Below are 13,267 nucleotides of genomic sequence, written 5' to 3' on the forward strand. Positions count from 1 at the left end.
CTGGCTGGACTCCGGAAAACCCAACTTTGACAAGCCAGGAGGAGATTTTGAACAAATTGGAGGTGTCTGTGCCCCGGGCTGGGCAGCTAACATCTCCTGCCGAGCAGCGATGTATCCTCAAGTTCCAGTCCAGCAGCTTGGGCAGCAAGTGGTGTGTGACCTCTCAGTAGGACTGGTCTGCAGAAACGAAGACCAAAGGCCAGGCGGAGTCATTCCCATGCCCTTCTGCCTCAACTACGAGATCAACGTCCAGTGCTGCAGACCCTGTGGCTCCACATCAGCACCGCCTACGACCACCACCACTGAGACCACCACAGGGACCGTTACCCCAACTCTCACCACCATAGAGAATTCAACCTCAACAACTGTCACCACACCGACAACTACCACGACCCACACCCCAACACCAACACCCACCACCACAACCACAGAGTCCCCAAGTCCAACACCCACCACCATGGTGACACCAACCCCAATATCCACCACCACACAGACCCCAACCCCAACATCTACCATCACTACCACCATCACTGAGACCACAACACCTACACCCACCACCACGACCACAGAGACCACAAGCCCACAGACCACCACCACGGTGACACCAACCCCAATATCCACCACCACACAGATCCAAACCCCAACATCTACCATCACTACTATCGTCACTGAGACCACAACACCTACACCCACCACCACAACCACAGAGTCCCCAAGTCCAACGCCCACCACCACGGTGACACCAACCCCAATATCCACCACCACACAGACCCCAACCCCAACATCTACCATCACTACTATCTTCACTGAGACCACAACACCTACACCCACCACCACGACCACAGAGACCACAAGCCCACAGACCACCACCACGGTGACACCAACTCCAATATCCACCACCACACAGACCCCAACCCCAACATCTACCATCACTACTATTGTCACTGAGACCACAACATCTACACCCACCACCACGACCACAGAGTCCCCAAGTCCAACGCCCACCACCACGGTGACACCAACCCCAATATCCACCACCACACAGACCCCAACCCCAACATCTACCATCACTACTATCTCCACTGAGACCACAACACCTACACCCACCACCACGACCACAGAGACCACAAGCCCACAGACCACCACCACGGTGACACCAACCCCAATATCCACCACCACACAGACCCCAACCCCAACATCTACCATCACTACTATCTCCACTGAGACCACAACACCTACACCCACCACCACGACCACAGAGACCACAAGTCCAACGCCCACCACCACGGTGACAACAATCCCAATATCCACCACCACACAGACCCCAACCCCAACATCTACCATCACTACTATCTTCACTGAGACCACAACACCTACACCCACCACCACGACCACAGAGACCACAAGTCCAACGCCCACCACCACGGTGACACCAACCCCAATATCCACCACCATACAGACCCCAACCCCAACATCTACCATCACTACTATCTCCACTGAGACCACAACACCTACACCCACCACCACGACCACAGAGTCCCCAAGTCCAACGCCCACCACCACAGTGACACCAACCCCAATATCCACCACCACACAGACCCCAACCCCAACATCTACTATCACTACTATCTCCACTGAGACCACAACACCTACACCCACCACCACGACCACAGAGACCACAAGCCCACAGACCACCACCACGGTGACACCAACCCCAATATCCACCACCACACAGACCCCAACCCCAACATCTACCATCACTACTATTGTTACTGAGACCACAACATCTACACCCACCACCACGACCACAGAGACCACAAGCCCACAGACCACCACCACGGTGACACCAACCCCAATATCCACCACCACACAGACCCCAACCCCAACATCTACCATCACTACTATCTCCACTGAGACCACAACACCTACACCCACCACCACGACCACAGAGACCACAAGCCCACAGACCACCACCACGGTGACACCAACCCCAATATCCACCACCACACAGACCCCAACCCCAACATCTACCATCACTACTATTGTTACTGAGACCACAACATCTACACCCACCACCACGACCACAGAGACCCCAAGTCCAACGCCCACCACCACAGTGACACCAACCCCAATATCCACCACCACACAGACCCCAACCCCAACATCTACCATCACTACTATCTTCACTGAGACCACAACACCTACACCCACCACCACGACCACAGAGACCACAAGCCCACAGACCACCACCACGGTGACACCAACCCCAATATCCACCACCACACAGACCCTAACCCCAACATCTACCATCACTACTATCGTCACTGAAACCACAACACCTACACCCACCACCACGACCACAGAGACCACAAGCCCACAGACCACCACCACGGTGACACCAACCCCAATATCCACCACCACACAGACCCCAACCCCAACATCTACCATCACTACTATCTTCACTGAGACCACAACACCTACACCCACCACCACGACCACAGAGACCACAAGCCCACAGACCACCACCACGGTGACACCAACCCCAATATCCACCACCACACAGACCCCAACCCCAACATCTAGCATCACTACTATCTCCACTGAGACCACAACACCTACACCCACCACCACGACCACAGAGACCACAAGCCCACAGACCACCACCACAGTGACACCAACCCCAATATCCACCACCACACAGACCCCAACCCCAACATCTACCATCACTACTATCTCCACTGAGACCACAACACCTACACCCACCACCACGACCACAGAGACCACAAGCCCACAGACCACCACCACGGTGACACCAACCCCAATATCCACCACCACACAGACCCCAACCCCAACATCTACCATCACTACTATCTCCACTGAGACCACAACACCTACACCCACCACCACAACCACAGAGTCCCCAAGTCCAACGCCCACCACCACGCTGACACCAACCCCAATATCCACCACCACACAGACCCCAACCCCAACATCTAGCATCACTACTATCTCCACTGAGACCACAACACCTACACCCACCACCACGACCACAGAGACCACAAGCCCACAGACCACCACCACGGTGACACCAACCCCAATATCCACCACCACACAGACCCCAACCCCAACATCTACCATCACTACTATCTCCACTGAGACCACAACACCTACACCCACCACCACGACCACAGAGACCACAAGCCCACAGACCACCACCACGGTGACACCAACCCCAATATCCACCACCACACAGACCCCAACCCCAACATCTACCATCACTACTATCTCCACTGAGACCACAACACCTACACCCACCACCACGACCACAGAGACCACAAGCCCACAGACCACCACCACGGTGACACCAACTCCAATATCCACCACCACACAGACCCCAACCCCAACATCTACCATCACTACTATTGTCACTGAGACCACAACATCTACACCCACCACCACGACCACAGAGTCCCCAAGTCCAACGCCCACCACCACGGTGACACCAACCCCAATATCCACCACCACACAGACCCCAACCCCAACATCTACCATCACTACTATCTCCACTGAGACCACAACACCTACACCCACCACCACGACCACAGAGACCACAAGCCCACAGACCACCACCACGGTGACACCAACCCCAATATCCACCACCACACAGACCCCATCCCCAGGCTCCACCACCACAGAGACCCCAACCCCAGGCTCCACCACTACACTCACCCCAACCCCATCCTCTACTGTAACTGCCCCTGTCACTGAGTCCACAGCTACAAGCACAGCCACTCCTGCTGCTACGAGCACTGTCTCCCCTACTCCCACTCCCACCAGCACTGGCACAGAGGTTCCCACCCCTACGGGCACAGTACCCACTACCGCGTCAACCGCGTCCACACCTGCAACTTCACCCTCCACCCCCGTGACCACTCAGTCAACCCCCTCCCTTTCCACGGAGTCCACCACCCTTCCCAGCACCCCTCTGACCACCAAGGAGCCTTCTAGCACCACAGCGTCACCCAGAACAACACCCCCTGTGGCCGCTGTGACTACGGGCAGCACTCCTGGACCTGAGGCCTCCACTTCGGGCACCACCCCACCCTCTCCAGGTAAGGAGACGCATCCCACCCTCCTCTCCCAGGAGAGCCGCCCTCTGCCAGGGAGCCTCACAGCTCTGGGCTGGCCTGGCTCAGTGCCTCGGGGGGCTGCCCTTGCTCTGCCCAGGAGGGTGGGCCCTGGGAAGGCCGAGGCTGGCTCCGCGTGCCTTTCCCTCTGAGCACCATCACTGAGTGCAGGGAGCCCCGACCATCATCTGTGCCTGGGCCGCGTGGGCAGAGCCCCTTGGCGAGCCTTGGGCTGTGTAGAACAAGGCCTGCCTGGGCCTCCCTGCCTGGGCCTCCCTGCCTGGGCCTCCCTGCCTGGGCCTCCCTGCCTGGGCCTTTGGAGCCTTGGCGTGGCAGAGGAGGCCAGAGGGGCCGGCACGCTCAGCCTGCAGCCCTGCAGCGCCTCCTGCAGCTCTGCTGCTGCCCTGGGCCTCGGCCTCCCCTGCAGTCCTCCCATGGCACACAGTGTGAGTGGTGGCTTCCAGAGCCTTGGTCTCCAGCCAGCCGGCCACCTTCCCCTCTGTGGTCCTGTTGTCGGGTCCCCGTGGCACCTAAGAGGAGTGACGGCCTCAGCTCACGACCTGTCCTTACAGGCACACCCATCTTGAAGACCACTCCCCACACTGTGCCGACAACCACTGTGGGGACTCCCACCAGGACAGGGCTCCCCTCTACCATGCCGACCACACGGGAGACCACCAGAACCTCGTCCTCCTGGGGGACCCTGGCCACGTCCACCCCGATCGAGTCCCCCAGCACCCCGTGGGAGATGAGCACTTCCACCACCTGCTGCGTGTTGAACGACACGTACTACATCCCAGGTGTGTTTGGCCGTCCACCCCCAACACTAGGCAGCCGAAGCTGGGTCTGATCCCTGTTTAATGTGACAGGTTAAGGACCAGGCAAGGTCCAAGCCAGGAACTTGCTCAGGAGGCGGGAGGACAAGGGTGGAATGGGACATCTGGCTGGAAAGAGGGACCAGGGTCCCTCAGCTCGTGAGCCTGGTCAGGGTGGTTGGTCCATTTTCTGTTGCCATGACAGACTACCTGACACTAGATCATTTTTAAACATTAGAGGTTTATTTGGCTCACGGTTCTAGAGGCTGGGAGGAGCGTGGTGTCAGCACCTGGTGAGGTCGTCTGTGCATCCTGATGTGGCAGAGGGCATTCCCAGGCGAGCGGGGCAAGCAAGCTGGCTCCAGCCTTGTTCTCTTCTTCTAAAGCCACTAATGCCACCCCAGGGCTCCACCCCGAGGACCCCATCTAAGCCTGGTCACCTCCCAGAGGCCCCTTCCCAACCCTGTAGCATGTGCCCAGGGACAGTCACACGGGCACCCCTGGGGCACATGACTGTCTGGGCCCACAGCAGTACCTTCTCTGTCTTCCACGGGACCTGCGTCCTCTAAGGTGGCCACCCTGCCTCTGGGTGGCATGGGGACTGGACCTCTCTCTCCCCGCAGGTGACGTGGTGTACAACAACACCATCGGGGACACCTGCTACTATGTGAACTGCTCTGTTGACTGTGACTTCCAGTACTTCAACTGGTCCTGCCCGTCCACGCCTTCCCCAACGCCCACATCCTCGGTGCCCACTCCGTCCTCGGTGGCCACGCCTTTGACACCCTCAACACCCAAGCCCTCCACGCCAGCGACCACATCCTCCCAGCCGACACCCGGCACCACCAAGCCCACTGGGTGCCTAGATTTCGATCCTCCGAGACAGGTCAGTGGGCCCGGGTGGCCTCGTTCCCCCGTGCCAGGGGTGTCCATGCGTCCGAGGCCTGAGGGGTCCGAGATGCTCCTCCCCCTCCCTGCACCATCTGCAGTGCAGGGTCCGCTGCAGCCCTTGGCCTTCTCCAGGCCTGGCCAGGTGGCTGGCCACCACGAGGCCCTGTTGCCGGCGGCCCCTCTGGGGTGGCGAGGACTGCCGTGCTGCCCACGTGCAGCCTGTTGACCCCCAGGGCCTCGTCCTGCAGGAGAACGAGACCTGGTGGCTGTGTAACTGCACCATGGCCATCTGCAAGCACGACAACGTGGTGGAGATCGTGGAGAAGGAGTGCCAGCCCCCGCCCATGCCCACCTGCTCCAATGGCCTCAAGCCTGTGCGCGTCCTGGACCCCGACGGCTGCTGCTGGCACTGGGAGTGTGACTGTAAGTCCCTCCCAGTCGCTCGGGGACTGCCTGCCACTCCCTCTCTGGTGGAGGGTGGCATGGCTGGTCTCCTGGGAGCACGCATGCCCTTGGGCGCAGAGTCCGAGGGCTGAGCACCTGCTGCAGGCTTGGCGCAGGGCCCAGGGACTTCTCGCACTCCTTCCTCCCCAGGTCTGGGGACCTCCCCAGAACGAGGAGGCCTTCCAGGTTAGAGGGGCCCCTCTGGCTCCACACCGAGGCCCTGTCCTGCGGAAGGGCCCTGTGGATGGTGGGGAGCCAGGTCCAGCCTGCTCTCACACCCAAGTGCACCAGGCTTTTCAGGCCCGCTCTCCCGACCTGACCCTGAATCCTGACTGTGACCCGTTGCGGTCCCCACCCCTGCCCGCCAGCTCACTGAGCTTCTTCTGCAGGCTACTGCACGGGCTGGGGGGACCCGCACTACGTCACCTTCGACGGCCTGTACTACAGCTACCAGGGCAACTGCACCTACGTGCTGGTGGAGGAGGTGACCCCGCAGGTGGAGAACTTTGGGGTCTACATCGACAACTACCACTGTGACGTCAACGACAAGGTGTCCTGCCCCCGCACACTCATCGTGCGCCACGAGACCCAGGAGGTGCTGATGCAAACCACGCAGATGATGCCCCTCAAAGTGCAGGTGCGTGGGGTGGGCCCGGCGGCGAGTGTCCACAGTGGGCGAGCACGCCGGGCTCTGAGCGAGGTCCCCACAGCAGAGGACAGCAGCAAGGGCCCTACCTAGCCTCCCCGGAGCCGGGCTGGAAGGTGGGATGGGGCGGGGTCTCCTGGGGACACAGCGTGCTCTTCTCAGGCCCTCCAGGTGTGTTCAGGGACCCTGCGTCCCACCACTCAAGCCCCGCCCGGGCACAGGTCTCGGCAGAAGCTCCTCCCGGGGACAGGGCGGGTGGTCAGGGCTGCCCTCCTGCAGGTGCAGATGGGCCTCTGCGTCACACACGGCTCCCAGAGGTGACCGAGGCTGGGCAAGGCAGGCCTCTAGCTGGCTGCCCCCTGCTCCTGCCGGGGCGCCTGACCAGGAATGCTGGCTGCAGGTGCAGGTCAACAAGCAGGCGGTGGCCCTGCCCTACAAGAAGTACGGGCTGCAGGTCTACGAGTCAGGCATCAGCTTCGTGGTGGACATCCCCGAGCTGGGCGCTCTCATCTCCTACAATGGGCTGTCCTTCTCCGTCAGGCTGCCCTACCGCCTGTTTGGCAACAACACCAAGGGCCAGTGTGGTGAGCTCCGCAGCCCCCGCCCGCCCCACCTTGGGAGCTGGGGGCCTGTTCAAGCGGCGGGCATGGGCCTTCTGCCCCTCTGTTGGGGCGCTGTGGTGTGGTCCTGGGTTTGGTCCCTGTGGGGCGCCCACAGGAGGGGGCTGGCCACGAGGGACCTGGGCGGGGGGAGGGGTGGTCTCCCAGGGACGACCCTGGCCCCGACGGTCCAGGCTGGTGCTGGTGCGACGGGACCATCCTTGCCGCCACAGGCACCTGCACCAACAGCACTGCCGACGACTGTGTGCTGCCAAGTGGGGAGATCACCTCCAACTGCGAGGCCGCAGCTGACCAGTGGGTGGTGAATGATCCCTCCAAGCCACACTGTCCCCACGGCAGCTTCACCACCAGGCGCCCGGCCCTCACAACGCCAGGGGGCAGCCACTCCACACTGCCCAAGAACTGCACCACGTCTCCACTCTGCCAGCTCATCAAGGACAGGTGACCTGCCTGGGCCTGTCGGGCCTGGCCACTGGGCAGCTGTGGGCCCCAGGAAGCAGCCTAGCCTACCAGGAGGATGCAAGGCCCAGCCGAGCGGGGAGCTGGAGGGCTGAGCACGGTGCTGTCTGGCCCAAGTCAGGGCGCAGGCCCAGGCCCCTGTTCCCACAGGCCAGCAGCGTTCCTGGGCACCCTGCTCTCCTGGCCTCCTGGGTGGTGCCAGCTTAGCTGCCCCAGAGGCCCTGGGTGGCCCAGCCGGCCGAGCACAGAGCTGGCACTCAGGGCTGACTCTGGGGAGCCAGGTTTGAGCTTAGATGGAAGGGGGCCTCCCGAGGCGGGCAGCAACGGACAGGTCGGTGCGGGGTTGGGCTTCAGGGGGCCTTCCAGGGCTGCTGGGGAGGCTCAGGGCACCCAGCGCTCCCCCTGGGGCCCAGTGGGTGTGGGTCTCCTGTCCTCCAGGCCGGTCCCTTCCGGCTGCTCCTGCTCCTGCTGTCAGCCACAGGCACCCCTGATGGCCACAGGCTGAGCATGCCGGGGGCAGCCGGGGTGGGGGTGTGGGACAGGCGGGTGTGGTCACCTGGCCTGGAGCCGACCAGAGCGTTAACTCGCCCCGCAGCCTGTTCTCCCAGTGCCACGCCTCCGTGCCGCCCCAGCACTACTACGACGCCTGCGTGTTTGACAGCTGCTTCGTGCCTGGCTCTGGCCTGGAGTGCGCCAGTGTGCAGGCCTACGCGGCCCTCTGTGCCCAGCAGGGCATCTGCATTGACTGGCGGGACCACACCCACGGGGCCTGCTGTAAGTGCCCCTGCCCCTGCCCCGCACCGGGGCCTGCAGGCCAGACGAGGCTCTCCAGATCTGCAGGTTGTGAAGCCTGGAGTTAGACCCAATGGGCTGGGCCAGGCAGGGCCAGCCAGGGCTGAGGCTGGGTCCCCAGGTGGGGAAGGACAGCCCGGAGGCCGGGTGTGGAGTTCTGCACCCAGCTGGGCCAGGGTTAGGGTGAGGTCGGTGGGTGTGGGCCTCCTGTCCTCCAGGCCTGTCCCTTCCCGCTGCTCCTGCTGTCAGCCACAGGCATTCCCTGATGGCCACAGGCTGAGCATGCCGGGGGCAGCCGGGGTGGGGGTGGGGGACAGGCGGGTGTGGTCACCCGGCCTCCAAGCTGACCAGAGCGTGACCACGCCCCCCAGCCAGGCACCCACCAGGCACCCACCAGGGCAGGACAGGGGCCACAGCACTGAGTCATTGGCCACCTCTGCTGGTGTGGGGAGGTCCTGGTTGGGAGGGAGCGGGCAGCTGTCACTGGGGATGTGCCCTCCTGAGTGGCCCTCTGGTCCTTGCTTTCTACAGCTGTGACGTGCCCATCTCACAGGGAGTACCGGGCCTGTGGCCCCTCACAGGAGCCCACCTGCCAGTCCAGGTACGTAGTGTGACGAGTCCCCGACGCATGGGCTGGCAGGTGGCTCCCTCCCCATCCCACCGCCCTGGGCCAGAGGCCCCCCTGAGGATCCTCTTCCTTCAGCTCCTCCCCGCAGAACTCCAGCAGCCTCGTGGAGGGCTGCTACTGCCCCGAAGGCACCACGAGCTACGCCCCGGGCTTCGATGTCTGCGTGAAGACCTGCGGTATGCCACCCACCCCGCCCCTCCTCAGTGTCCATGGGGCTGGGCCCAGGGTGGACCCTGCTCCCTACAGTACCAAGCTGTGCTAACAGGTGTTTCCTTCCTCTTCCAGGCTGTGTGGGACCCGACAATGTGCCCAGAGAGGTAGGTCTTCCCCTTTGTGCTGGGGGTCTCCCAAAAACCCTGAATTTTGGGGAGTGGAGTGGGGTCCGGTGGACATGAGACCGAGTAACCAGTCACTGAACCCTGGGATACTGATTTAGCAGGGACGCCCACGCACTCATCCACTGTCCATTTCTTTGTCCATCTGTCCATCCAAACATCTCTCCACCCACTTGTCCATCCACTCACCCACCTGTCCATCTGTCCATCCATCCATCCTCTTATCACCTGGTCATGGATTTATCCATCTGTCCATCATCCACACCCCCAGCCGACCCTCTCTCTGTGCATCCACCTGCCTGCCCACCATCGTGTGGTCTGTCAGCACTGGGGTGACACATAGGCCACTGGGTGGGGTCTGCCTCCAGGTTAGGGTCATGGCCCTGAGGCTCACTCCTGGCTCAGTTCTGCACAAACCTAAGTGATTTGAGAGGTGCCTTGGCCCCACACCAGGCCCGTGTTGGTGGGTGCTGGTGAGCAGGTCACGGCTGTGGATGGCAGCCTGGGACCCCAAGAGAGCAGCTGCTGTCCTTCCCAGAGCCTGGCCTGTGAGCCAGGGGTGGGCAGGGATGTGGCTTCCCCTCAAGACCCCTTGGCCAGCTGCCTAGGACAGCCCTTTCCTGCTTGGCTGGCCACAGATGGGTCGCCCTGCAGCCCTGGCACGGTGGTGGGCGGGGCCTGGTGGGGCCCTTGGCTTCAGCAGCCCACGTGCTTCCTCCGCAGTTTGGGGAGCGGTTTGTGTTCGACTGCAAGGACTGCGTCTGCCTGGAGGGTGGCAGTGGCATCTTGTGCCAGCCCAAGCAATGCAGCCAGAGGGCTCCCGTCAAGTGTGAGGAGGACGGCACCTACCTCGCCACCGAGGTCGACCCTGCCGACACCTGCTGCAGCATCTCCCTGTGCAGTAAGGCCAGCCGGAGCGGGAGGCAGGACCCTGGGCCCCACTGTCATGCAGCGGGCACCCTGTGGGCAGCCCCTGCCCTGGGAGCTCAGGATGTGGCCATCCCAGAGGCTGTGGGGCTCCACTGGACATTCCCCTGCAGGGGCTGGCCTGGGAGGGGTGAAGGGGAACCCCCCGGGGTGCAGGGGCCCTGTGCTATGTGGCAGGAGGTGGGGCTTTGCCGGTGGGAAGCACCCTCCTTAGGAGTCTGCATCCACCTTCAGAGTGCAACACCAGCCTGTGCAGAGAGGAGCCCCCCTCGTGCCCGCTAGGATTCCAGGTGAAGAGCAGGATGGTGCCCGGAAGGTGCTGCCCTGCCTACTCCTGTGGTACGTGAGGCTGGCTGGCATGGCTGGGCTGTGCGGGAGGGCTGGCTACGGGAAGCGGCACCCTCGGGGGTCCTGTCTGTGGATATGTCCTGAGCTGGGGCTAGGCCAGGTGGCCACTCAGGACAGCCTCTGAGGGCCTCTCCTGCTCTCTCCCAAGTGCCCAAGGGTGTGTGTGTGCACCAGAACGCAGAGTACCAGGTGAGCCCTGGGCTGGCAGTGGGGAGGTGGAGGAGGGAGGGGAGGTTGCGGCCCTTGCTCCCCGTGGGTGGGGAGGGGTGTGGCCGGGGCCTGGCAGGTCCTCATCGCCTGCCTGTGCCCGCAGCCTGGCTCCCCAGTGTACTCCTCCAAGTGCCAGGACTGCGTGTGTACCCATGCCGTGGACAACAGCACCCAGCTCAATGTCATCACCTGCACCCATGTGCCCTGCAACATCTCCTGTGACCCTGTAAGCCCCAGCTGCCCTCCTTCCCCGCTCCCCATCTCAGGGCACCTCCTCCCCTCTCCCTGAGAAGCACACAGGCCCTGACGCTTCCACGGAGTTTGTCACACTTCCTCCGTGCTCTCCTTGCCCACTCCGTCCCTGCCTCTCCACCTTGGCACCTACCTGGACTGCAGCTTCTCCAGGCAGGCAACCCCTGCAGCCCCAGGTGCCTCTGGGGTGCAGGACAAGCCTGCAGCTGGGCCTGGGCCTTGTCTGTCCACAGGGCTTTGAACTTGTGGAGGCCCCTGGCCAGTGCTGCAAGAAGTGTGAGCAGACCCACTGCATCATCAACAGGCCCCAAAGCCAGTACCTCATCCTGAAGGTGCGCCAGGGACACCACCCACGGCTGGGAGGTTCCACAGAGCGGGTGGGAGCAGAGAACAGGGGAACCCTGGCTCCGCTGGCCGAGTCCCCCAATTCTGGGTACAGCTGTGGACAAGGGTCCTGGGGCTGCTGCAGCAATGTACACAGTGCGGTGGCTTAAGCCAGCAGGACTCGATTCTCCCAGTTCTGGAGTGCCCAGCTCTGGGGTCCAGGCTCACAGGGCTGGGGAGGGGGAGCCACGGGGAGGCTCTGCCTCCGTCTCCAAGTGGCTCCTTCCCTGCGTCTGTCTCCTCCTCTGCCTCTCATAAGGATGCTGCCCCTGGCTTTGGGGCCACGCTAATCCAGGATGACCTTGTCTCAAGATCTTTTGTTTAGCTTCATCGTTAAGTGTCCTTCTCCCAAATGGGGTCACTTCATAGGTCTGGGCACAGCTCCCTGGGATGGGGACAGAACCTTTTCGGTTATGTGGGCTGCAGGCAGGCGCCTGTCCCGAGACCCCTTGTCCACTTGCCTGGTGCTGCTGGGCCTGCAGCTGGTCTGGTCTGAAAAGCTGCTCTTGTCGTGTCCCCACTCTGTCCTGGTTTGTGTCTCTGGGCTGCAAGACCTTCCCACGTGTCCTCACTGATGCTCTCTGCCTGCAGCCCGGGGACATTCAGAGCAACCCCAACAACAAGTGCATGTTCTACAGCTGCATGAAGGTCCACAACCAGCTCATCTCATCCGTCTCCAACATCTCCTGCCCTGACTTTGACCCCAGCCGCTGTGTCCCAGTGAGTGGGCCCCTGGGGCGTGGGTCTACCATGCTCTGCCCAGAGTGGGGCCCCCAGTGTTCCTGAAAGGCTGGTCCAGTGCTGGGACCTGGCCTCAGGCCTGGCTGCAGCTGCCCAGGAGGCTTTGTCCTGGGCTCCTGCAGGAACCACCCCTTCCCAACCCCGTGTCAGGAAGGGGGTGCCCATCCACTCGGGAAGTCTGGGGGACCCGGGCTCATTCTCCTTTCCCCCCAGGGCTCTATCACACTGATGCCCAATGGATGCTGCCAGAGATGTGAGTACCGTCTGGCAGGCACGGCCTGGTGGGTGGGTGCCACAGAGCCCCTGGAGGGAGGAAGGTAGAGAGGAGGGTGCCCCAGAGCCTGTGCCTGCTGTGCCGTCCTCTCTCACACTATGCCCAGGAAGAGGCAGGAGGGAGCTGCAGGCTGAGGGCTGCCCCTGGGGGATCGGTGGCGCCAGGTTGGGGGCTGCTGTACTTGGGCAGAGGAGAGGAAGTGAGAGCTGTGTGAGACCCCTGCCCCTTGGCCTCCTCCCAGGCATCTCTCTCAACGAGACCAGGGTCCCCTGCGCCACCATCCCAGTAATCAGGGAGATCTCAAGGGCCGGCTGCACCAAGAATGTCACCATGAACTACTGCTCCGGGTCCTGCGGGACTTTCGCCATGTGAGT

General features: G+C 62.3%; 1 protein-coding gene across 1 annotated transcript in view; it reads left to right on the top strand.

The window, feature by feature from the left end:
• The window catches only part of Muc2 (mucin 2, oligomeric mucus/gel-forming), a 30,084-nt gene that overhangs the window by 16,360 nt on the left and 457 nt on the right, over positions 1-13,267 (top strand). The window contains 19 exon segments of the mRNA XM_071617016.1: positions 282-4,112; positions 4,700-4,927; positions 5,566-5,828; positions 6,082-6,256; positions 6,667-6,914; positions 7,324-7,507; positions 7,756-7,984; positions 8,598-8,776; positions 9,326-9,395; positions 9,498-9,598; positions 9,708-9,739; positions 10,481-10,658; positions 10,919-11,023; positions 11,181-11,221; positions 11,346-11,468; positions 11,728-11,826; positions 12,470-12,598; positions 12,833-12,872; positions 13,135-13,261. Of these exon segments, the coding sequence (XP_071473117.1) occupies positions 282-4,112; positions 4,700-4,927; positions 5,566-5,828; positions 6,082-6,256; positions 6,667-6,914; positions 7,324-7,507; positions 7,756-7,984; positions 8,598-8,776; positions 9,326-9,395; positions 9,498-9,598; positions 9,708-9,739; positions 10,481-10,658; positions 10,919-11,023; positions 11,181-11,221; positions 11,346-11,468; positions 11,728-11,826; positions 12,470-12,598; positions 12,833-12,872; positions 13,135-13,261 (6,382 nt within the window).

This window comes from Marmota flaviventris, chromosome 9 (genome assembly GCF_047511675.1).
Source record: "Marmota flaviventris isolate mMarFla1 chromosome 9, mMarFla1.hap1, whole genome shotgun sequence".
Classification (NCBI taxonomy): Eukaryota; Metazoa; Chordata; class Mammalia; order Rodentia; family Sciuridae; genus Marmota; species Marmota flaviventris.